The following is a 27,798-nucleotide window of genomic DNA, read 5'->3' as shown; positions in this document are numbered from 1 at the left end:
AAATATTGACACATACATGTGGTTACATTAGATTAGTGTGGGTGCATATGACTGAGTGTGTGTAGTTCAGATATATTGTGTGGTTACAGTATGATATAGTGTGTGGGTACATTAGATTAAGATTAGTGTGAGTGCATTAGATTGACTGTGTGTACATCAGATATAGTGTGTGGGTACATTAGATTAAGATTAGTGTGAGTGCATTAGATTGAGTGTGTGTACATCAGATATAGTGTGTGGGTACATTAGATTAAGATTAGTGTGAGTGCATTAGATTGAGTGTGTGTACATCAGATATAGTGTGTGGGTACATTAGATTAAGATTAGTGTGAGTGCATTAGATTGAGTGTGTGAACATCAGATATAGTGTGTGGGTACATTAGATTAAGATTAGTGTGAGTGCATTAGATTAAGTGTGTGTGTACATCAGATATAGTGTGTGGGTACATTGAGATATCAGATATAGGAGGCACGGTGGCTGAGAGGTAAAGCGCTTGGCTACTGAACCGAGGGTCCAGGGTTTGAAAATAAGATAATTACGTCCTAAGAGCATGCATCTGTTCATCTAGTTGCACATGTGAAGTAGACACAACCAATTAGTCAATAATTTTCCTGGCTGATGTAAGCAACCTGCTGTATGCTCGTATAACACTAAGGATTAAGGCGAACGTTTATGGATTTGTCCTAGCATCTGGAATAAGAAATTTATCTTTGTATCTTTCTGAATATTTGAAAAGTTTTTTTTTATAATTATCATTTAGTGTATTATGTAATATTGCTACTTTACTTTTTAGACTTCTGTCCTGAAATATCTCCATGTGTCACTCTAGTCGGATAAGCATATATTCATTTGTTATAAACTTCGATTCAGTATTTTTGTAGTTACAATGCTTTATTCACAACACAAAGGACAATAAAACTAAGAGTCAAAGACTTCTTAGGGTGCAGTCATAATTGAATGTTCCACAATATCTGCTTCACCGGAGCCAAAGGTTTTGATTTGTATTGTTGAGTGAATACTCTGAAGTCCAACTGCCAATTTTTTTCCACAGGAAATTGGTTACATTAACATTACTGCACTTATTACGGATTCTGTGAAGCAGTACAGATGTGTGATATTGTGATAGTAATGTGTAAAGTATTTTATTAGCATTGAATTTGAACAAAAATAAGTAAACAATAAAATGAATAAATTGATGTTCATAATAAAATGTTTTTATTTCTAACTGACTTTACAAAAAAAAAAAAGGGACATTTAAAAAGCGTATGTTTTAATTGTCAAACTAATTTGAAAAATGTATTTGAATGCCAGCACTGGTTTCGCTGACCAATAGCAATAAATTAAACACATACACACATTGACCACACGGAGATTTGGAATACGAATTTGTTTCTACATGAAAAAAAAAAAACTTTTTATAGTAAAACCGACTTAGTTGCAAACCGTATTATTGAAGAATTTCCTTAATGGCATACTATTCATAAATTCTAATTCACCTTCCTGCTTCACCTCAAGCATCGTAATATATACAAAAGATGACTTTCCGCATATCAGCATAGTCCGTTTAATCGCAAGCTTGTTTAGTCGCCTTGCAACTAAGTGGGTTTCACTGCATTGGCCAGGTACACACCGTAGATACAAACAAAAGTAACATCGCGATATTGAAAAAAAAAATTTAGAAAAATATCTAGAAATGTGTAACTATAAAATACATAATTACATTTAAAAAATCATGGCAATATATGTCAGAATCATGGCAATATATGTCAGAATCATGGCAATATATGTCAGAATCATGGCAATATATGTCAGAATCATCTGACAATTGTTCTTCACATCTAGGTTTATCTAGGTTATTTTTAATGAGCCTAAAACAGAAAGTTATTTTGGCGCTTATAGTTTTTGAGGTCGAAAATTGTGCAAATTGTATTTTTAATGGCTAATGTCATGAATTTTCTTTAGATGACCATTTGCCAATGTTCGCCATGTCTTTCTGTGCATGACAATCCCATGTCTTTCTTCGGATGACAAATGCCATGATATGTTTTTGGGTGATAAATGCCATGTCTATCTTGGATGACAATTTAATGTCTTTCTGACGATGACAAATATCATAACATGTCTTTGGATGACAAATGCCATGTGTTTCTTTGGTTAGCGAACGCCATGTCTTTCTTCGAATGACAAACGCTATGTCTTTCTTTGGATGACAAATAATATGACATGTTTTTGGATGACAATCACATTTTTTTTCTTCGAATGACAAATGACATGTCTTTCTTTGGATGCCATGTGTTGTGTACATAGTTTCATTACTCTACGCAAAAGTCCCAGCGTCATGACATTTCGTTTTTAAACTTAACAGATTAGATCTACGTCTGTTCAGGTGCCAAGCTCCAATGATGCGTAACACACTTAAGGAATATTCTGGTAACATCCTTTCTGACTCACGCGTTCAGGGTTTAGTTCTGCGACCCATTGTGAAGATCAATTTCATCGCACAAAAGAGCTCCTTTTACATAGGTCAGCATTCCAAATATATAAAATGTCCATTGACATTACAGCCATACTGAAGATTCAAACACAAGCTTTAATGACATCAAAGTTAAAGCGAAAGTTTTCTAGAATGACACGTGTGGATGAGTGATTGGCCTTTAAAATAAAACAACCTAACGGTGAGTTAATGGTCAGTATTTAGAACAGTCGTAGTAGGAGGTCGGCGCCTTGTAGGACGGGGCTCTGAAAGCCGCTAACTGACAGCTTGCTGAGTTCTGAAACATGTCGCGCATGCTCATGCTAGTGAAGGAGCCGAAATCTGAAGAACCAGGGTTCAAATCACTAGTGGGGTTCATGTAGAACCCGTTGGCCCGAGGGTAGGCGAAGTCTTTGTGCTGAGACATAGAGAACATGCTGGAGCTGAGGCCGTTGGACTGGTGTAGGGAGGGGTGAGAAAGGTGGCCCCCGAGGTGATGAGGCGCGTGGGGGCTGCCTCCGTTGTCGTCCGAGCAGCCGTGGCCGTTTCCTCCGTTGATGCTGCTGTTGGACGAGGCCATGTTCATGGGACCGTGCTGGTGGTGGCCCGAGAGACCGGACTGCTGGCCGTGGCCGCTGGAGATGTGGGGCGTGCTGGACGATGGGTACCCCGAGCTCGACTGACCGGAACCGCTGCCGCAGTGGTAGCTGTTGTAAGGGGCGGCGGGCGGCGAGGCAGCTTGGCTACATGCCGTGATGGGCCTGTACAGATCCGAGGCGCGGGAGTATGGCAGGAGATGCGGTGAGACGAGGGGCGGCGGGCGCGACGAGAGATTCGAGGCGCCCGAGCTACCCGGGACCATGTCGCTGTTGGCCAAGTGCGACGGTGACAAAAAGTTTTCAACGGTAAAGTTGCTGACCGACGACTCGATGGGCGAAAGCGGATCCGTTGAGAGGGACAGGGAGTTGCCTGCGCCCACTCCACACAGACCCTGTGCCTGCAGGCTAAGTCCGTGACCTTGCAGCTGGGGGTGAGACAAATGGCCTCCGTGATGGCCCAGCCTTCCCCCAGCCATTCGTTCGGCCATGCTGTGGTGATGAAGATCCAGCCCGCCTCCCAAGCACTCGTTCTGCGGCACATCCATGGGCTCGATTTTCGTACTCCTGGTCAACTCCCCGGGGGACACCGAATTTCGGGGGCGCAGAACGTCCTTCTCCATCTTGACCGGTGTCTCGGACGCCGTGTCGGAACCGGAAGTGTTACTGCTATTCCCGTGAGACTCCCTGGCGTGGTGAATCTCCCCTTCCTCCAGACCATCCTTCACTCCGTCCTTACTCTCCTCCAACCGTTTCATCCTCTCTTCCTTCTCCTTCTCGGCCGGGCTCCTCTTGAAGCGCCGTCGGCGTCGGAGGTAACTCCCGTTGTCAAACATGTTGTAGCTGTCCGGGTGAAGGGTCCAGTAGCTTCCCTTGCCAGGCTTTTTGTCGTCTCTCGGGATCTTGACAAAGCACTCGTTCAGGCTGAGATTGTGACGAATAGAGTTCTGCCAGCCTTGTCTGAAACAAGAAGGAATACAATAGAACCACATTTCTAGTTTGTTTGTTTCAAAGAACAAAAGCGATTACTAGTAAGTAACATTGATATTTAGAATTCAATCATTTGCCTGGATTATAGTAGAGCTTATCGCAGTGTCTCCCAAACGTTTTTCTTTAGCGGAACACTTCGCACATTATTTAGCGGAACACTTCGCACATTATTTAGCGGAACACTTTGCTTATTATTTCCAGAGGTTAATTCACGTGGTGGCCTACTTGTTAATTATTCCAGTAGTTCGAGGAACAGCTATTCAAACCTCGTGGAACACTAGGGTTCCGCGAAACGCAGTTTGGGAAACACTGGTCTGGACACGATCATACTGACACTGACTTAATGTATGCTTTTGGAAAGCTCGAGGGACTATAAATATGTGGATATTTCATGTTTGCATTATTTATATACCAAATGCATATCGTATTTATTAAGGTTGAATACAAAAATATTTTTAAAATTGTGGTGTATCTGGTGTACAAGTTGAAAGAAATGATAATTTATGTTGTTTTTTTTTATTGAATATGCTAATTGTCTAAGCTCACCAGTTTGTAGTATAAAATAGTTTTAAAATGGAGGAAGCATTAGACTCTACTCAGTTTCCAAACTACAGACTTTTAATATCAAAGACAACCAGCAGACGTGAAACATAAGGCAACGTTAATCAAACTAGATTAGACCATAGCGAAAGTGAAGCAACTCAGATGTAAATCAGACTAGAGTAGACCATAGCAGAAGTGAAGCAGCTCTGATGTAAATCAGACGTAAATCAAACTAGAGTAGCAGAAGTGAAGCAACTCAGATGTAAATCAAACTAGAGTAGCAGAAGTGAAGCAGCTCAGATGTAAATCAGACGTAAATCAAACTAGAGCAGCAGAAGTGAAGCAGACATAAAGCGCAAACGCAGTTTTGTTCAAATCTCTTCGACTTGGCGAAGAACGTAAATACATTTACGACTAATCTCGCTAATACACACGACTCCTGGTCCTGCTGTCCGACTCTCATGTCCAAGGGATGAATTCGGAGCCCCATGAAACCCCGGGCCCCGCCTCAGACCTACCCATCTCCTCTTCCCGGACTTTTAATCTCGCGCGACACTTGTGCGTGACACTAGTCAAGAACAACATGACGAAAAGCTCACCCTCCATCCCAACCCTCCCCTCCCCCCGCCCCCCTTTTAACAATTATACTTGCTGGTCAACTTAAGTGTGGGAGAGATGGACAGGCCTAGAAGATTGTTTTCGGGAAAAGGGGGGGGGGGGTGAACCATGCGAGAGGAAAACAGCGGGGGGAAACAAGAGAGGGAGCTCACAAAGACGTGGACATGGGCCGCCCCCCGAAAAGAAAACACGAAGGCACGGCACTTATTGTTCATTGAGTCTTTCAGTCTCGTCTGCTACTTTTGTTTCCTGGTTATGGCCCTTTCAATTATGAAAAACAAAAAAAAAACAATTGGGGCAAGGGCGCTCTTTCCCCAGCACTCTCCTTGCCCATTCATTTGTAGTTGTGTCCAGTTTTCTTTGCCTCACACTAAATGTGGGCACGGGGCGCCAGATTTTTAAAAAATTATATTCAAAATTCCCGATAAAGAATGTAATATTTTGTTCAAAGAATTGACGCCCGATGACGAACGTATTAAAAATGCAGTAATTTTAAAACTGCTTGTAGTGATGTTTTAAAATAAGGGTCAGAATAAAAGTAATTGCCGCATGCATGTAAAATGATTGAGCATCGTATAGAACAACATATTTGTCCTAATTGATTTCACAGTATACATCAGTGGGAAGCGTGGTTGTGAGGTTAAGTACGCTTGTCTTGGTTTGGCTACCTAAGAAGGGGGCTCGAGGTTCGACTCCCGACTCGAGCTGAGTTGTGTTTACTGAGCGCCTTAAGGCAGCACGGAAAACCTTCTCCCATATACCCCTTCCACCCACTGGTCCACAAATGTGATTGGACCATAGCGCTATGAGCATGAAAGTAGCGCTATATGAAAGCTATAATTTTTTTTTTTTTTATAGATGAGTGCGGTAAAGGTTCAGTCATAACAATATATAGAACATTGACAATATGGTTTTAATTGATGAATAGAACAATTGCGTCATGTAGTTCTCTGTAACATTTGTAAAGTTACAGTACACATTAAAAGTTGTATTTGTCTTGTGTATGTTAAAGTTGTCAAATTAAGATTTTGCTCTTTAAAAATTATAAAAAATTATTATAAAGAGGTAAAAATTAATGTATGAAAAAATATCTTCATTGTAAAAATAATAAAATATTTAATTTCATGAAGTAAAGTTTTACAAAACTATAATCTCAACTTTCTAATTGTAATTGTAATAAAAATAGTTTTCTTTTTGAAAAAAATATTATTTAATATTGAGAAACCTTTTTAAGGACATATTAATGTACGTATAATTGTTTTAATAATTTCCCTTTTCAATGCGTAAATGGCATGTATAACACATGTGTACGTACAATGTGTCAACAACAGTATATATTTTTTTCTATTCAAATAAAAAGCACCAATTATTTGTCAATTTACGTTTGCTTAATTAAATAATATCACAAAAAAAAAAAAAAAAAAAAAAAAAAAAAAAAAAAATTACATTCGTTTCATCGTATTCTCTAATATGTCGTCTGCAGATAGCATTTTAAAGTATCTCGTGTATGTATACTAGGAAATTGAAACTCATTATATAGTGTTTTTGGATCATTTGAATTGATTTTATTTTTAGTAAATTGACATTGACCATTAAGAAAACCCTCTGCAGCAATGTGTGAGTGTGTCTGTTGTTTTAAATGGGACGTGTGTGTGTGAATGCATTTAATTACTAAAACAAAAAAAAAGTCAAGAAGTTTGAATGTTGAACAAAGCATTTGACTGAAAACTTTTTTTTTTCTTCTTTTTGAGGACTTCTCCTTTTAAGACACAAAGAAACAAGAAAACTCAAAGCTTGTTACAAGATCCATAATAGAGCAGAAAATGACGTCACAGAGGGTAAACAGTACAACGAAAATAGGCACGAATTGAGAGTAATACTGACCTAATTAAAGTACATGAAATAAGTCAGTGTTGCCCTACTTTGAAGCGCTTTGGGGAAGGGATGGATTGCTTTGGGAGGGATAGGTGGCACGGGAAGCATGGATGTTCTGCAGCTTCTTGATGCTCTGTCGGCAAAGCGTTTTAGGGGCCCTCCACACACACAAGATAACACAATACGAATATAGCCCGCAGACCAGCGTTATTAATAGCTAGGATGTAACACATGGGCCTAATTCTGTGACCAAAAGTGTACTTATATAGTCCTTTTTTTTTTTTTTTTGCGACACGTTCGCTTGTGGGCCTGGCTGACTTTTATTAAACTCTTGATTAATTCAGCTGCCGAGTTCTAGACTTAGCGTTACTTCGGACAGGTAGTATCCCTATGTAACAGTGTGGTGTCTCGGGACAATCAATAAGTCCGAGAACCACTGGTCTAGACACAATGTCTGGCTTGGTAAGTCCGAGATTGTAGATGTCAGCACGTGACTGACTGCTAGTGTACGGAGAGGGTAAGGAAAGGCGCGAACAGAATGACGGGGGGAGGGAGTATGGAAGAACAATTCTTGGTTGTATTTTTAAGCGCCGCTTATGAAATCGCCGACACTGGTAGCACATTAAGAAGTGAACTTAAAAGCATATTAAGAGGTATTAGATCCAAAGCCTTTTAATATTACGATGCCTTAGAGCAGAGCGCTGCGCCCTTCAAGTAAAGGTTCTATGTTTGGATCCGAGTCGAACCAGAGACCACGTGACATTTCCCGCAGTGGATGCGAGAGAAAAAAACAGAAAACATAAATCAGAGCGGCGCGATATTTATGATATACGCAGCGACACTTTTACGCGCATGACTACACGGGAAGGTGCTAACAAACATAATAGCGGATCAGATTTAATCCCCGGAGGCTCTAGTTCAACAGGAAGACAGTGCAGTGCACAAGTTCATAATTTATCACGCTTAGAAAACGTTTTAATTCCAAAGTTTATTCTTTTTCGTCCTTCCCCCCCCCCCCCCCATATTTTGATATAGTTTCTTCTATAACGTATACATGTTCATGTTGTTTCAAAATCAACGCTGTACCTGGAAAGGAGGGGCGTATAAAAAATGGGGAACGAAGCATGGGCGAAGTGACAGTTGTTGGCGCGTTGAAACCAGGTGCAAGGTAGCACTTAGTGCGTAACTTATTGATATTTGTGGTTAGGGTCCTCATTAATAGACGTTTAGGGATATCATTCTCTTCCCCCCTCCCCCCCCCCCAGACATAAATTACAGATGGTTTGAGCAACTCGGACTAAGCAAACTACAAAGACAATGAAGTGTCGTCTGCAAGAACTGAGGGAAATGTAAGAGACAATAATAAGACCACGGCATTCAATGAGATTCTTGACATTTTTTATATATATTTTTTACAATACTCTATTTAACTCGTTGGTGAGAAAAACCTGGACAAGATCTCGAAAACAAGACAAGATCTCAAAAACAAGACAAGTTCTCGAAAACAAGACAAGATCTCAAAAACAAGACAAGTTCTCGAAAACAAGACAAGATCTCGAAAACAAGACAAGTTCTCAAAAACAAGACAAGATCTCAAAAACAAGACAAGATCTAAAAAAAACAAGACAAGATCTAAAAAAAACAAAACAAGATCTCAAAATCAAGACAAGATCTCGAAAACAAGACAAGATCTCGAAAACAAGACAAGATCTCGAAAACAAAGCAAAATCTCAAAAACAAGAAAAATTCTCGAAAACAATACAAGATCTCAAAAACAAGACAAGTTCTCGAAAACACGACAAGATCTCGAAAACAAGACACGTTCTCAAAAACAAAACATGATCTCGAAAACAAGACAAGATCTCAAAAACAAGACAAGATCTAAAAAAAACAAGACAAGATCTAAAAAAAAAACAAGACAAGATCTCAAAAACAAGACAAGATCTCGAAAACAAGACAAGATCTCGAAAACAAGACAAGATCTCGAAAACAAGACAAGATCTCAAAAACAAGACAAGTTCTCGAAAACAAGACAAGATCTCAAAAACAAGACAAGTTCTCGAAAACACGACAAGATCTCGAAAACAAGACACGTTCTCAAAAACAAAACATGATCTCGAAAACAAGACAAGATCTCAAAAACAAGACAAGATCTAAAAAAAACAAGACAAGATCTAAAAAAAAACAAGACAAGATCTCCAAAACAAGACAAGATCTCGAAAACAAGACAAGATCTCGAAAACAAGACAAGATCTCAAAAAAAAAACAAGACAAGTTCTCGAAAACAAGACAAGATCTCAAAAACAAGACAAGTTCTCGAAAACACGACAAGATCTCGAAAACAAGACACGTTCTCAAAAACAAAACATGATCTCGAAAACAAGACAAGATCTCAAAAACAAGACAAGATCTAAAAAAAACAAGACAAGATCTAAAAAAAAACAAGACAAGATCTCAAAAACAAGACAAGATCTCCAAAACAAGACAAGATCTCGAAAACAAGACAAGATCTCGAAAACAAGACAAGATCTCGAAAACAATACAAGATCTCGAAAACAAGACAAGATCTAAAAAAAAAACAAGACAAGATCTCAAAAAACAAGACAAGATCTCGAAAACAAGACAAGATCTCAAAAACAAGACAAGATCTCGAAAACAAGACAAGATCTCAAAAACAAGACAAGATCTCGAAAACAAGACAAGATCTCGTAAACAAGACAAGATCTCGAAAACAAGACAAGATCTCAAAAAACAATACAAGATCTCAAAAAAAAAAAAACAAGACAAGATCTCAAAAACAAGACAAGATCTCGTAAACAAGACAAGATCTCTAAAACAAGACAAGACCTCAAAAACCAGACACGATCTCAAAAACAAGACAAGATCTCAGAAACAAGACAAGATCTCAAAAACAAGACAAGATCTCAGAAACAAGACAAGATCTCGAAAAACGTCTCTAACGATTTTCATACAAATTTGACAGCCTAAGTATATCGTTGGCAAAAGAATGACTAGCTCGTTTGAGCGACTTTGGGTCAAGTCAAATGACAGTCTTTCTTCAAAACGTCTTTCAAGTTCGTCACAAATGTATTTGACACGTATCGGATGTTCTTTCAGATTTAAAGACGAATACGTCTTATCCCAAACGTCAAGCAGGAATGCGTGGGGATGGCGGCTGGCAGGTTTCAAACCTGGGACCATCGAGTAGACAGTCCAGAGCGCATAACACTAAAACACTTTGTAAAAAATGAACTCAAAGAACAAAACAGAGACCCACAAACGCAGACGTTTTTTTTTGAGAATGGTTGTGAGATGACAGTAAAGCAATCTTTACATTTGACGTCGTTGAGACGGAACAACTTTAAGAAACATATTAACACAAAATAGTTACAGCAATGCTCATTAATAGAGCACTGCAGAGCTCATATAAGTTAGAGCACCTTATTATAAGGGTTCAAGCAGTACAAAGGTATCGAAATCAGGAAACGTTCAATTATAATATAATACATATAATTATTCTAATATTTTCATACAATGGAGAAAAATCCTTTAAAAAGGCAAGCTTTTGTGTATCCGATGTATAGAATAGGGATTAATTAATAAATTATACAATTTTAAAACCATGTAATTTCTTTTTAGTCCTTTTTTAAGCAAGTAGAATCAAATTAAAAATCAAATAGTTTGACATGTTTCGGATGTCGCTTCAGAAGGGAAGGTTATTACATCCTTGCCCAAACCTCTCACAGGAGATGGGGGGATGGCGGCGGGCATTTTTCGAACCCGGGACAATCGAGACCACAGTCCAGAGCGCATATCACACGACTAGGCAGCTCAAATGTAAAACAAATAGGACAATAGATTGCGAATGACCTACTATGTATATAACAGGGCATTGCTACTAAATAGTTTCTTAGATTTCAGTTTTTAGTTTAAGAAAACGAAAGCGAAACTTACTTATTTTCCCGATAAAACGGGAATTTCTCCATGATGAACTGGTAAATCCCGTTCAAAGTCACCTTGCGCTCAGGGGCGGACTGGATAGCCATGGCAATGAGGGCGATGTAGCTGTACGGCGGCTTGACCATCTCTTTGACAGGATGGTGCGGGTGATGGCCTCCGTATGGGCCATAGGGCGATGGCCTGGACATGGCCCCATACTGGTCAGTGTACATGCTCATTCCACCCATGGCCATGCCATATCTGAAAATATAGAACAATATTTTTAGAAAGTCTGAGGTCATTTCAAAAAAAGAAAAAAAATATATGATACTTTTGTTGTTGATTCTGGCAGGGGCGTAGCTAGGAAATTATCATCATTAGGGAGCACAGGGGGGCTTGACCTATTTATGGGCCCCTGCATTTTTCGTAATATTTAATATCTAATGTAAAAAAAAAGTCACTCATTTGTGGTCCAGAGAGATGTTCAAATTCTCCTCCTCACTACCCCCAACCTAGCTACGCCTCTGGTTTCTGGATGACAAATTATGAATTATGAAGTATACAATAAATAAATAAATAACAATCAGTCTTAACACGATCATCAAACGTGACCAAACCAATCAATATATATCTCTAATGAATTCGGAAAAAAAATTGTTAGATATGGAAGTAGACTATATTTCTTATTTTCTTACTAATCGACTGTTAATCGTTCAATCAATGTTTTATTAGTAGTAGACATCTTGTGAGACTAAAAGACTCTATTTTATTGTGTCGAGGTCACCCAAGGCTATTTGTTATTGGGTTAGCCATTTTGTTTACTTTTAGATTGCATTTAACACCAAACAAATGTTGCCACAATTTGTACAAATGTGTCCTAGCATACGACACAAGCAATGTGTCTTTATCTTTGTGTCTTTCTGAGCATTTTATTAGGTTTTGTTTGTGTATTTGAAGACTATGGTTCAGTTGTTTTTTTTCTATAATTGCTACTTTTCTTTTAAATCTTCTATACTGATGGGTCTATAAATGTATTGATGTTACTAAAGGTGTTTAATCAAATGTGAATATTCTTTAGTAGACTGTAATCGAGACGTATCGTAGCTAGCCTTATGTGCAGGCGCACATCGTGTAGTCTTATCTAGTCTATTCTAAAATAAGATACATATATGTCATGTTGGCATTTTATAGGTAGGTATATCTTAAGCAGACTTATCTTACGAAGGCTTATCTTATGTAAGTTTATTTATCCTTATGTACGCTCTATGCAGGCGATTCATATCCGAGCTTATCTTACGTTAGAACGCAAGACTATCTTGTGCAGGTGTTTCTTGTGCAGGTATTTATTGTGCAGGTATTTCTTATGTAGATTTATTTTATGTATTGGCTATCTTAAATAAATGTGTCTTACGAAGACTATGTTTTATAGCCGCATCTAAATTAATATTATAGGTGTTGCTAATAAGCTTTTTTTCATAGGCGTAGCTAGAATCTAGGAAAGTTGTTGTTTTCAATTCAAAACAATTACAGTCCCATTAACTCAGAATAATAGACAACATCAAAGAACTGTAGGTAGCGAGTCATCGACCAGTTTATACACAACAGCCTCTATTTTTTTTTTTGTAGTGATTTATACGATTACTACACACATACACACAAACATATACACACTTACATTCAAATACACGCACACACAAACACACACACATACACACACAAACATGCACAATATAAACGCATTTACACACATGAGTTGAAAAACATTCTTGCTCTCAAGAGTGTCCCACTGTCCTAAAGTGCCCAGAGGTGTGTCACTCTGACAAGTTCCAAGAAGGGATTACTTAAGGGGCGTGGCCTGTCCACTGGCCCAGCCTTTACCCGATCAAATCGATCAATCGCCTGGTAATATGTGAGAGAATAAAAACCCTGGTCGTAGACTAGGAAGTAATGGCGTGAGACCAAGTTTGGTGGCAATGTTCTTTTGAAAGAAATTTTTTTGTTTTCCTGGGCTGTGTTAATGGTTCGTTTGGTTCCGTTGCCAACTATGATATAAATAATGTACTGCGATAAACTGTCCTAAGTAATGTACTGCGATAAACTGTCCTAAGTAATGTACTGCGATAAACTGTCCTAAGTAATGTACTGCGATAAACTGTCCTAAGTAATGTACTGCGATAAACTGTCCTAAGACAAACAAGAGACGAATCAAATGGACTTGGGAGGAGAGTAAAGATAAAATGGCTGATACAACTTAAGACAATGAGAGCAGATATAGAAACAAAGATGAACAAATAGGATGGACAGAAAGAATGACATAATATGATTAGATACATACATACATACATACAATGTATGTACAAACATACAAACATACAAACATACATACATACATACATACATACATATATACTATTTATGCACAAACATACATACATACATACATACATACATACATACATACATAAATACATACATACATACATACAATGTATGTACAAACATACATACATATATACATACATACATACATATATACTATGTATGTACAAACATACATACATACATATATACTATGTATGCACAAACATACATACATACATACATACATGCATACATACATACATACATACATACATACATACATACATACATACATACATACATACATACATACATACATACAAACATACATACATACAGACAGACAGAAAGATACACAGACAGAAAGACAGACAGAGAGTTAGATTGATAGATAGATAGATAGATAGATAGATAGATAGATAGATAGATAGATAGATAGATTGATAGATAGATAGATAGATAGATAGATAGATAGATAGATAGATAGATAGATTGATAGATAGATAGATAGATAGTTAGATAGATAGATAGATAGATAGATAGATAGATAGATAGATAGATAGATAGATAGATAGATAGATAGATAGATAGATAGATTGATAGATAGATAGATAGATAGATAAATTGATTGATTGATTGATATAGATAGATAACTAAAAATAAATGTAAATAGAAGATTAGCGTCAAAGAACAAGAATATTTCAAGAAAAAGAGAGAGAGAGAAAGAAAGAATGAAAGAAGAAAAGAGCAGAGAGTTTCGCTTTTGAGTAAAGAAGAGAAAAAAAAAACGAGCTGACGGAGTGGGGGGGTACGGTAAGCCATGTGTCTGACATTTTGAGAAGTCTCCCGTTTGACCGAGTTAGTGGTGAGCACACACCCAGTACTGGCCGGCTCACCATCTACATGGGCGCTGTTAGCATGGAGTGATGGATGAGGTAAAAAAAACAAAACTAGAGTAGGAGGCAAGAAAGAGTGCTGGAGAGGAGGGTGTGGATGGGGGGAATGGGAGGTGGAGAGAGTAGAAGGGGCATTACAATAAGATCTTCTAATGTTGGAGGATTCAGCTTTGAGATTTCAACAATGAAATTAACAGGTTCGCTGTATGTACTAGAATAACTAGAAGATATCACATTCTTTGTTGTTGTTTGGTATGATACCATCTGTTACAGAACGGCTTTGTCTGCACTAGATTCGGAAAAATATTCAGGTCGACATTGGGTTTGCGTAGCCACGTGAAACACTGGACCCAACCTTAATCTTCGGAATCGACTATAACAGATAGATATATTTATAACAACAACAAACTCATCAACAGTAATGACAACATCAATTAAAAAAACATCAACAACATCAGCAACAATTATAACTATAACATCATGAACATCAATCTCAACAACAACAACAACTAAAGTAACAACACACAACATCCGAAACATCATAATTAACTTCAACAACATTTAAAACACAAACATCAAATTAAACAACATCGAAAACATCAAATTTAACAACATCGAAAACATCAAATTTAACAACATCGAAAACATCAAATTTAACAACATCGAAAACATCAACATCTGAAACATCAACTTTAAAAACATCCTAAAACATCAACATTAATTTAAACAACGTTCAAAACATTAACATCACATTTAACAACGACCTAAACATTAACAAAAACTTTAACATTCTCGGACTTCAACTTTCACAACATCCAAACAACAGAATCATCAAGAACTAAAAACATCAACTTAGAAACAGTTTTAGCTTTCAACAACATATAAAACATCAACATTATCAGAAACTTCAACAGCAATGGAAAAAACATCTTAGATTGATTTTTAGATGAACAGCTTAAAGGTTTCCAAGCTCATGCAGGTCTCTATATCGTGTGTCTACTCTATGGTGTTTTGGATACCAGTGTCTTGTTCGGGTATCTTGATAGAGTGAGAAGCTTAGACAGAAATAATTGGCATTAGATGACAACTCACAAGGGCAAATGTCACTAGTCCCAGCTTTCATCTTCCGCAACATGTGTTGTCAATGTCGGACTTTTATCGAAATTTGTATGGAATAATTAATACAATATTAATTACTATACAGTTTGTTTAGAATAGCAGCTGAATAGCGGATAGAACAGATGTATTTAAGTGCTAATCCATTGTAATAGGGAACGTAAAACGTATTTTGAATACGTGTGTTTGTGTGTGTGAAGTGGGAATTTAATGTGCTGGAGTCTCTCTCTCTCTCTTTCTCTCTCTCTTTCTCTCTCTCTTCTCTCTCGCTCTTTCTATACAGGTCTATACACCTTTGTGGCTACTAGTTTAATGACATTGTTTTAGAAGTCAGCGTGTGTGTGTGTGTGTGAGTGTGAGAGAGCATGTAGGATTGTGTGTGTGTGTGTGTGGCAGAGCCACAAAAAATTAACACAAACAACAAAATTAGTGCAGCTGTTTACTAGGGTAATGTGTGACAATCACTTGACGTTACCTCATCCAGCATCTAGTAAATTAAAACGTTTTGACCTCGCTACAGATCTGAAGTTAAATGAAAATAGAAGTAAAAAAAAAACAACACAAAGTAGATCAACACTTTAAAGTTTAAAGTCTTCGAGTTGACAGAGGGATTCGAACACAGGACGCCTCACGCTAGGATACAAAACTGTGTAATGAGATGTAGACATGGAAGTAGCTCAGCAAGTTGGGCACTGGTCTCCCCCTGCATTGTATGGCGTTGTGCAGGGCGCACACCTCCCCCTCTACCCCCCCCCCCGCCACGCCCCCTCACCTCGGCACCCTCCCCTCCCCCACACCGTCTGTTTGCCTGTTATGATTTATCGTGAGCAATCTTCGCGGCAATGGTCTCAATGAGCTCGCGGTAGTGCCATACTTACTGCGAAGACCGCACCTTGGGCTCGTCATGGGCCTCGAGACTTAACAGATGGGGCAGATTCCGTCTTAAGCGTCATATCCAAGTGAGACAAGATGAGGAGGGGGGGGGAGGCGGTGAGGCTCGGGGGGAGGCTGTGTGTACGTCTATGCGTGTGTGATTGTGTCATTGTGTTTGCGAGAGTGTTATAAAGATATACTAGATATGAATGAAAGATGTGCGGAAAATATATATATATATATTTATTTATTTATAATGATATATGCGAAACTTACATCACCAATATATGAGATGTATATCAGAGCAGGGCTGGCCCTAACAATTGCGGTACCCTATGCCAAACGGACTGCGCGGGGCCCATTCTGAATAGGGATAAGGATAATAAGTGAAAAATTAAGATTTTGTTTTGCATTTAATCAAGTAAACTATTAAATAAAAAAAGTATTAGTTTTAATAACATTCGCCCTTCTTATTATTAAATGAAAGCTGACAATACCTTTTTTTATCGCTGGTAGGATTGGCGTTTTCCATTTTGAATGACACACCAAAATGACAGTTTAGTCTATTTTCAGGAGATTTTTTTATGATTTTTCAGGTGATTTTAATAATTTCAGGAGATTTCATGGACTTTAAAAAAAAACATTTTGTGAATTCAGTAGATTTCCATGCGCTCCTTGAAAATCAGGAGGCCGCGGGAATAATATAAGTCCTAATGTTTGATAATTTACAGCTAGAATTAGCGCGGAGCCTATGAAAGTGCTGGGCCCACTGCGACCGCATAGGTTGCATTGGCCTAAGTCCGGCCCTGAAGCAGAGGTATACACTTCATCATTAAAATAGATTATAGATTTATATTAACGAAGTATAATGAGCTCCCACCCTCCCCTGTTATGTAGTATGGTGACGGTGATTGGTTGGTGGCTATACAGGGTGAATGATGCAAGATAAGCGGCACTGTCGTCAGTTGTCCTGGGTACGCCAGACGACTCCAGAATGCCAGAGTGAAAAGACGTGTTTTTATAGTGCGTTAGATTAGTTTAAAATGTAAGTTTATTTCATTTCATCTCAAGTTAAATTCGTCCATATTGTAATAAAAGTTATATTTAGTATTGTTCACAAAAGTTAATCAAGTCATTTCAGGTTTTAGCATGACGACAGCGGTTTAGTAGTCTACCAGCAGTTTGGTGCTACAAGCCAACGACTGTCAGCAACACCCGTAACAACAAGAACAATCTAAAACATGTATGAAAGGGTACTTCGCATCACTAAATATGTAGGTCACAGACGGGTCTACGTATCCACGTGAAATACTTAAACCCGAACACATCGCGTATGGGATCATCTTCATCAGAGACTAGGGAGATACAAAAAAAAGAGTTTGGTTGTTTGTTTTCCCAAGTTCCGGGTTCCTCTAATTTGAAGATGGTTACGTCCGAGCCCAGACCTCCCGCGGGAAGGCGTAGGATGGCAGAGGGCAGGGGTTCGAATCCAGGAACATCGATCCACAGCCCAGAGCACAGGTTACACGACCAGTCTATCAAACTATGACCAATATTTATTCGAAGCAAAAATGTGCTAATGTCTCGAGCATGTTCAAGTCTGCACTGAGTGTATCTGTGTGTATTGTGTGTCCGTGAGAGAGAGAGAGAGTGTGTCTGTAAATGGAGGTAGTAAATATAATTTTGATGCGTTTATTGTATCATATATCATATTTCTTGTTTTATCATCATTTTGTATAGGATAAAAACCAAAAATTCCGTTCAGGCCTTACGATGTATAGAGCACGTGATGAAAAGCTTATGTCTCTATAGCTTCGTCAACCGATGGTTCACTAGGGTGTCACGTGGCCAGCACAACAATCGACCGCCTTTACATTCCCCTACTAATGTCAGGTACTCATCAGAGTTGGGAGGACTCATAGGCGTAAGAAATGCATTAGTTTCCCTTCGTGTGGACCAATTCAGATTTAAAATTGACGGGATAAAGGACAACTTGCACTTGATCCAGGGGAGGACACGTTGCACTTGATCCAGGGGAGGACATGTTGCGTTTGATCCAGGGGAGGACACGTTGCACTTGATCCAGGGGAGGACATTTTGCACTTGATCCGTGGGAGGACATTTTTCAGCTTGCTCGAGACCTGACTGAATAGCGTGACATTGTGAGACTGTGTTCGCTTCAATTTACTCACCCTTACACTAGATTTGCGCTATCTATTGTTAGCGTTGAGGAGATTCATAGATGTATATAATCTAGAATAAATAAGAAAGAGAACTTAATACCCATAACAATCTCTATTAGTAACGACCAGATTATTGTTCGTCTCCGTAGATCTAATATCAATGTAGGCTTCTTATTATTTGTACAGATTTAATTTTTTAAAAGGCTTATATAAACTCACTCTGTCTGTCTGATAAATATTTTGCACAATTATTCATTGTTTCTTACAAAACATGAGTCAATCAAAACTTTAACCAATGAATTAATTAAGTAGTGGTTACTATTACATTTTGTTGACATCGAAAAAGAAAAGGGAAATAAATCTTACAATATTTAAATATATGTATGTATATGTGGAGTTCTTCCCCCCCCCCTACATAAGCGTTTTTTTAATTTAATTTTTTTTTTATTTATTTTGCTTGTTTTAACTTTGAAACTAAACTGTTTGGGTAACAAACACCGACTAATCTCTGCAATAAAAGAGTGTTAACTTCGACACACTCCAGCGAATAGTGGGGCTTGATATCGCTAGAAAACACCGCGATGTTCCGGCTGGTTTTCTTTGCTTTGTTGGGTGTACCGAGTTTTCTTTTTGCGGGCCATAAAGACGCAGACCTAACGTTTTCTTTGACATGCTCAATCGCATCAGCGGCCTCTTTCTCCCAGACACTCTGTGGGTCCCCCGTGGGGTCGCTAGCCCTCTCTCCACGGCTTCGAATCCCACACCGCCAGCATCTGGCTGAAGGATCGAGTTCCTGGAAGTTGACGCTTGACTAAATAGTTTTACCAGCTCGTTCGGCTTCACTATGAGACGATGTTTTAAAAACTAAGCTGCACCTGGGTGCTATGCAAGCATTTCAATTACACCGGCCCGGTCACGTGGGTTCCTAGCACCGTGTTAGATAAGCAACGAAATAATTCGTTTTAATTTGAACCCAATACAAAGTTATGTTTAAGCATTTTAAGAACTCTACTAGAATAGGCAACAGTCAAGAGCCAGGGGCGTTGTTACTGGATTAAGGGAGAAACTTTTATAAGTAGGGCTACTTTGTCTACTACTGTAACAATTTAAGCCAGGTTTTTTTAATGCGTTGAAATGTAATTTTTGAAGGCATTGAGGTGTCCAGATATGGAAGTCACTGAACGATCTACAGAACACAGAAAGACCTACAGAAAAGATGTAACCTCCAAGAGACACACACAAAAAAAAAAAACGACTTATAATTTTATTTTTGCATCCCACGAAAAGAAAAATGTCTGTCCGTCTGTCTGTCCGTCAAAGCGTTTCATATAGATTTCCAAAACTAAAAGCGATATTGAAAATCCGATTTCATCCAATTTTGTAGCATGTTAACAACAACAACAACAAAAGGTTCAACTTTGACTTTCTGGTTTCTATAAGCGAAGTCTTTTGTTGTTAAAGTTACATGCCTTGTTTTTCTCTTCATACAAAAACACAATTTTTAGATAAAACTTATGAAGGATACATATAGGATATACCAAATCTATTAACGCTGCTACTTTGGGAGGTATATGTAGTCACGCGATGGTTCTTTTTGTGGTAGATGTTGTCACGTGGTAGAGCTTCTTCGGGTGGTAGATGTTGTCACGTGATGGTAGTTATTTGTATATGTTTTCTGGTGATGCTGCTTCTTTAAGTGATTCAAGTTGTCAAGTCATGGTGGATCTATGTGTGGTATATGTGGTTACGTAATGGTGGATCTATGTGTGGTAATTGTGGTCAGGGGACGATGTTTACAAGTCTGCTTTAAGTGTTAGCTGCTTAGTTTAGCGTTTAGGTGTGGTAATGTGATGTTGCTTTAGTGGGTGGTTCCAGTGGTAGCTTCATAGGTGTGATTATTATATAAACGTCACGTCTAGAACTTTGAATGCAATAGTACATTGTAGTGACACACGCCCAAGCCTACACAAAGCAGTCTTCTACGAATAAGTAGTCTTCGTTGGAACAAGCCAACACACATCACATGTGTCAAGTAGACATACACACGTCACATGTGTCAAGTAGACAGACACACGTAACGTGTGTAAAGTAGACAGACACACGTCACATGTGTAAAGTAGACAGACACACGTCACGTGTTCAAATAGACTTAGTAGACAGACACACGTCACGTGTCAAGTTGACAGACACACGTCACATGTGTCAAGTTGACAGACACACATCACGTGTGTCAAGTTGACAGACACACATCACGTGTGTCAAGTTGACAGAAACACACCCTATGTTCCGAGTAAATAAACACACATCACATGTGCTAAGTTGACAGCCACACATCACGTGTGTCAAGTGGACAGATACACATCACATGTGTCAAACAGATGAACACACATCCCGTGTGTCAGGTAGACAAACACACATCCCGTGTGTCAGGTAGACAAACACACATCCCGTGTGTCAGGTAGACAAACACACATCCCGTGTGTCAGGTAGACTAACACACATCCCGTGTGTCAGGTAGACTAACACTATGGCTTACGTCTTACGATACGCCAAAAACTAGGAATCGGTGCGTCTGGCGTATCAAAATATCGGTATAACAGAAAACGATTTGTACCTCAAATAACCTCCAACTCTCTCTCTCTCTCTCTCTCTCTCTCTCTCTCTCTCTCTCTCTCTCTCTCTATTCTAACGCGTTGTACACCATAGACTATTTTCTTGTTTTTTTTCTCAAGAAAATCTGGCGGAGTTATCTCTTTAGCACTTGTTCACCTCAATCGACCTGAGTAGCTTCCCTTGTTAATCTAATTTCTGCTTCCATGCCAAAAAAGAAAGCCCCCTCTATTCAATTCGACTCACCACAACTGCGCGCCCCAGCGCCCAGCTTCCATTCCCCCCCAGTCCCTGGCAGATTTGAACCCTTTACTAACCAGTAACCCAGATCACGGGCGTACAAAAGACCTATTCGCTGACTGACACGACTGCTTTTCTCATTACGGAACCGTGGCACGGGAAAATCGAGGCAGATCGCGTGTACAGGGGGGAAAAATGGAAAGAAAGACAGAAAGAAAGAAAAATTAGGAAGAAAAAAAAAAAGAGTACCACATATTTCGCCGTCGACGCTTCCTTGCAATATTTTCATCACTCAACCCGAAAGCCAACCTTCACTGCCAACTCGCTTGAATAAGTCTTTTCCTAGATGTTGTGTTATTTTATTATGCAAGTTTGAATGCACACTAGTCAAACTAAAGCGATTAAAGACTATTATTACAATATATTCAGTCATCAGAGGCGGATCCATTTCTTATCAATAAAAGCTTAGCACTATTACATTATTTTCTTTAATTCACTATTTTCAGTGCGGATGGTGGTAGTCCACACACCCTAATGGAGATGTATTAAAGTAATTAGCGACTCCTTCATTAGAGATCAAGACATATATTAATTTGTGGGACAAACATTTGAGACTCAAAGACAAGACATTATTAAAGACAGACGCAGAAGACGTAATGAAAACTTAAATAGACTGCCAGCGGACAACGGCTTTGTCCGCATAAGATGCGGAAAATTATGCAGGTCGCAACTGGGTCTGCATAGTTATGTGAATCTCTACACGCATCCTTAATCTTCGGAATCGAAGACTTTGCCCTTATATTAGGCTATTCTCTTACGAACTATCTAAGTATTTGGTCTAGATTTGTATCTGGGCTTTTCTTACTAAATACGCTCGACAGGAAGGTGACCTAAATCATGGTGAGAGTGTTTTTACATGTGCGTGTGTGTATTTGTGTTTCATCGTGTTATGGTTTGTGTTTTTTACAATACCTCTATTCAACTCGTACCTTCGTGGAACCTTCTGGGCGACAAAAACATGGACAAGGATCTCGAAAACGGCTCTAACGATCAATCTGACAGATGATGTATATCGTAAGAAAAAGAATAGCTAGCTCATTGGCCCCACTAGAAAAACTGTAGTTTGACCGTTATAATTTTTCAAAGTTTAAAAAGAAATCAATTTAAATTTGGCTACAGAGCTAGAAAAAAATTATCTTGCATGGACTATATGTCTTCGGGTATTTCCACATTTATTCAATGGTTTAATACATTTATATTCATGAACATTTGCGCATCGTCTTCTAAGTCTGGATCTTAAGGTGTATCATTGGAATAGTATACATTCTAGTAGATCTATGCATTCGTGTAATCATGATTTTTTCTAGCAAGGAGGAGGGGGGGGGGATGGGACGTATTAAAAATGTTCCATAATTTTCAAATCTAACTTCATTTGTTATTAAGAGAAAATCTATCACTCTATATAAGTTGTAAAAAGGAGGTATTATATTTTTTAAAAGTATTTATTACCGTGTTTCTCGTTATTTAAATTAATTTTATTTTACAAGTTTCGGAGGATCTACTGGAAATAGAGTAGACTTGCTGACTTAGATCCTTCCGCACCATTTGTAGCCTTGGGCGGCTTGCTGTCTTGATTGAAATCACACATAGGCGACTTCCACAGCATCAACCAGGCTGGTGTATAAGTAGCTAAAGTCTTCTAAGAAGGTGCAACGCCTTGCTAAAGGTGGACGGCCTTGTTTTCATTCTCCTCTTTTCAGCTTCCGTTTCATGCCTGACTTTGGTCAGAAATAGAAATGAAGGCCGTTACTGTCGTTCGCGCGTGAAGTTTTCTTTTCGGGGTTAATAAATGAGCTTTAATGTTTATGATGTACTTTGTATTGGGTGCGTTTTGTTGTCAAGAATATTATGTGTTTACGTCACGCTTAGTTGCCGTATTGTCTTTGCAGCGGAGAGAGCTTTTTAGCTGGTTACGCTGCAGTTCTATGTTTCCCAGTTTTAACGGGGGCTTGGGGCTTATGAGGAATAGTGTTGTGTTCTCGCCCTTGGAGTCGTGATTGTGTTTAGAGTTGTTCGTTGTATACAAAGCTGTGGATCCGTATGGCAGAGATGGAGTGTGCGTGTGAAGGTGTATTATTTGTATAAGTACTAGTGCAATATTTAATATCCATGATTCAGTGATTCCGCATATATGAAACCTATTGTTATTTTTACTTAACTTATCATTAAATATTGTTCTTGTTGAACCATTGTTGATTACTCAATAACTGTTCCGTTTGAAGGATCTTTGATTCGATGTTCAGTTTCATGCAACTTGATATGCTGTTACTCTTTGGTTTCTGCTTCATCCTGTTGAGGATGGGAACCCGAGGAATTATATCAACCCCTAGATAAACCCGAAAACCTGCCTTGACAATTACGTCCTAGACCCAATAATTAGACTGTCACGTGATGACCTAGTGCAGGGTTCAAACTCAGCCCCATTGTAACGGCATTCCGAAGAGCATACCGCCTGGCAAGACTATCATCCATTTTCATCACGTTTATAATGTTTGCATTGCTTTATGGGTAATTAATTACTTTAACTTCGTTCTCTGTGTTTATTGCAGACGGAAGTCCCGGGTCAATGAATTCCTACAAATTAGTTAACTCAGGGAGAAATTGATTTATTTTATTTGATTCAAACAGCGTTGACATTTGCGTGTTGACATTTACGTATTGACAAGTGAATTGTCAATTCTCAATTAATACTTCTGGAATGGCGCTCCCACGTATGGCGTAGAGGTGCGGCCCTCTCCCAGAAGTTTTGCATTTCGAAATAAACACTCATCTTCTTTTCGTATTGTTGTAATGTCAACATATAATACACATTATACATATGAAATATGAAACTTGTAAAATAGACTTTAGCGTTTCATTATATTTGTTGAAAGATATTTTTATATAAAATTAATATGTGCATTAGACATTTGAATTTTTACACAAAAGTTAGTCAAAGTGATCCCCCCTTGGCTTACTCTGGAAGTCGATGCGCAGAATGTTCCTGAACATTAATTTATTAAACTCTTGAATCAATAAATAGCCTTACATTCGATAGTACTTTCAAAGACGATGTAGGATCTAGACCTAGATTTAGTCTCTAGCCAAATTTACATTTCATTATTTTTACTTTAAATGAAAAAAATTATAACGGGTCAAACTAGAGTTTTCACCGTGTGGCCAACGAGCTTGTAATTCTTTTCTCAGCGATATACATCAACTGTTTAATTTCTAGGAAAATTATTAGAGCTGTTTGTGAGATCAGATGTCCACCAACCCTTCATAAAGGGGTAACATCATTGCAGGTCTTGTACAAAAGAAGACTGGGAAATATATGACATAAATTGACGAAAAAAAAAAAAGGTCAAGGACGCCATTAAAAAGATCACTAACTACATAAAACAAATATTGTGTGTCTACATCCGCGAGCACTTTCTATATTTGAAAACGGAAAAGTGCAGACAAACGATTACATGCTCAATTTCAATGCTTCACTCATCAATGTTTCCACATTCTGTACACCAGAAGCACCAAAAAGAAAAAAGCGCGTGCTGTTTATGGATTTACCTCCATGTTTGGAAACCTCCAAGTAGTATAGATAGTATCTATTCATGTGTAACAAGTTTAAAACTTGACGTCTGGGACGTAAACTTTCCCCTTAGCACTGCTGACGTCACTTATGTCCAATTAATGATGTGTATATTTCCCACAACACCCTGTATTATCTCCCCTTTTCAGATGGAGAACATGGGCGAAGCAGGCGGGAAGGTGGGTGGTGGAACAGTTTTCGATAAATTTATTCCACCATCTCCAAATATTGAATATGAACTGCGAGAGTGCGCACTGCATTTTATGTCGTCTGATAATCTTTTTTTTTTTTTAAATTCTTAATCTTTGCACCCATAAAACAATGTCCCAACACTCAAGACCCCATCGTCGAATCGATCCGCCTTCGATACCCTGACGTTTTCACCCAAACACTTGCAAATTCCGTCCCCGGCGATACATATCGCGATTATTGCAAGTTCAATACCGCGAGTTTGCCAAAGAACAACCATCTCCAGTTAAGAGGATATAACGCTATTCGTCGCGCATGCGTGCAAAGGCATTATCGTCCATTTTTTTTCTCTTCTTTTTAAAGCAAGGAACGGTACTCTTGTATGAAGAAGCCCGGGGAAAGCAAACAACGTTCTTGCCACCCACGGAGTAGGCTCCCTTGCGTTGAATATCGGCCATACACTGTGCGACTCTATAGACCCGATTTAATACTGTTATTTGCAAACTATTATTAACATTAATCTGAGCAAATTATTTATTGTTATACCCCACAAAGGGCCATAATTCGCTTCGCAAGAAGTGACAAATCGTCTTCTCTATAGCCGGGTAACTAAGATTCTCTCTACTCCTTTGTAGTAAATCATTGCTATTCATGTTGATTCAATGGAGTGGGTTTGAATCCAATCTACTGAACCAATAAACAATCCCATATCGTAATGCTAGTTCAACCTAATTGGTGGCTTAAGATTTAATGGTGATTATGGGGATAGAATGATCAAATGTGGCGATTTAGAAATGATTCTTTTATGGAGTATTCATTTGCTAACGTTTTGTTAATTTTATAGAAGGAGAAGTGTGAGATGTGAGGTAGTAGGGAAAATGTGGGATGTGAGGTTGTAGGAAGGTGTGGGATGTGAGGTAGTAGGGAAAATGTGGGATGTGAGGTTGTAGGAAAAGTCTGGTTATTGACTGGTATTCACTAATGACAGATCTTACTCAATTGATCTGCTCCCTTCCCCCTACAATTTATTATTGCATTAATTCTCTAGAAGTATGAAAATCATACTACCTGACGCATTAAAATGGAGAGATAGAGAGAGAGAGAGGAGATAGACAGACAGACATGCCTTTTTTTAGTGAATAGTTGTGAAATGGGGTAATAAAAAAAAAGCTTGTATATTAACTGATATAAATTTATTTTTTCGCTCTCAGAAATGGAAAAAGCCGTTGCATCAGAAGTTTGAAAGGTCTAAAGTATCATGATGTCGGATTTTCCATATGTTTTATTTAGTTTCTGTGATCTCAACGGGACGGACGAACGGACGGACAGACCAAGCAAAACTAACAGCGGCTATTCCCCTTCCAGGGACGCTAAGAAACAAATAATAAAATTAAAGATATAAAAAGATGAGAAAAAAAAAACACCCATAAGGGGCAAGGAAAGAAGAAGAAGCCCAGAGCTCATAAATCCCGTGATAAAAACGCTAAATATGTAGCACTGAGCTTTCAAAAACATAATAGGGCGAAAATCTTCAATGACGAGACATCAAACAAGTCTTCTCTATGTCGCATCTATTTTCTTTGTGTAACTTTACTTGTTCTCATCGAAGATTATTACCATAAGTATGAGTGCAGTGTTTCAAATGACTACGCGAACCCAGTTGGGACGTGCATATTTTCCACATTGCCATCATTACCATAACATCATTCTTTTTAGTCATGGCTTTTTTTTTTTGGGGGGGGGGGGATGGAAAAGGTAGAGGGGGGGGGGGTGAGGAGTCATTAATAATGTTAAGAAGTACATCAAGTCAGACTTTTAAGTCAGAGGAGTCCACCGATTGTTACAGTTTATTTTCTTAACTTTAAAGCCTTTTTTATAAGCAAATGCATGTATTCTCTCGACTAAAATAAGATTAAATTGCGGGTTTAATGTATACTCAATTGATTGTATAGTTTTAAGTCTAAAGTATATGCATATGAACAAACTCATTCACATTGTTATAAATCAGAGTATTTCAGAGCTGGAAACATAAATCTGTGTCTAATTTCTTTCTAATAGAGACAGGGCGCTCATTCGAGTCAAACAGAGCATTAAAAAAAACAACACTTGGCTTTTAGGGTGCTCCTGCTAACATTAGGAACTAACTCAAGGAAGTAAACCATTGGTGTTGTGCTATGTGTTTGTCCATCTGTCTGTCACGTTAATAGCCAAAACTATCATTGTTTTTTGAAAATCCAAATTCACCATCACCTATACCGGAAATATTGTAGTGCAAGTGTGACTGAGTGTGGTAACTGTAGTGAATATCAATCAGCGTAAAAGTCGGTGGTAATTAGGAATCACAATAAATTATGTCCAGCTCGTATTCATGAAAGCAATTTTTTTGGAGTCGGATGTGCAGGTAGGCTCCCATACTGTCGTGATGTTTAAGAGATACACAGATTTGTCTGCATAAGAAATGTATAACTTCTCTTTGTAGACTTTAATGATGTTTGGACTATGCAAACAAACTCCTCCCTCCGTTCCTGTGGCCCATTCCTCTTTTATGCACTTATTTAAACTGCGATCCGCCCACATACTTTGCACAAGTCTAACAGTCAGCGTTTCCCCTGCACATCATTTTCCCAGACACCGAAATCATAACTGAATTTTTAAAAATATTGGAGA

The 27,798-nt window shown here is 38.5% G+C and overlaps 1 protein-coding gene across 3 annotated transcripts in view; it reads right to left on the bottom strand.

The window, feature by feature from the left end:
• Positions 1-1,197: 1,197 nt before the first annotated feature.
• Positions 1,198-27,798, bottom strand: part of LOC106059276 (forkhead box protein C2-B-like) — a 124,729-nt gene continuing 98,128 nt past the window's right edge. For all 3 annotated transcript variants that reach the window (XM_056034265.1, XM_056034266.1, XM_056034264.1), the window contains exons 3-4: positions 11,051-11,296; positions 1,198-4,030 (exon numbers count right to left, since the gene is read on the bottom strand). In XM_056034265.1, coding sequence (XP_055890240.1) covers positions 2,689-4,030; positions 11,051-11,296 — 1,588 coding nt within the window. In that variant the 3' untranslated portion in view covers positions 1,198-2,688. The remainder of the gene's footprint in view (positions 4,031-11,050; positions 11,297-27,798) is intronic.

The sequence above is a fragment of the Biomphalaria glabrata genome, chromosome 7 (genome assembly GCF_947242115.1).
Source record: "Biomphalaria glabrata chromosome 7, xgBioGlab47.1, whole genome shotgun sequence".
In the NCBI taxonomy this organism is placed as follows: Eukaryota; Metazoa; Mollusca; class Gastropoda; family Planorbidae; genus Biomphalaria; species Biomphalaria glabrata.
This window is presented reverse-complemented; position numbering and strand designations above follow the sequence as displayed.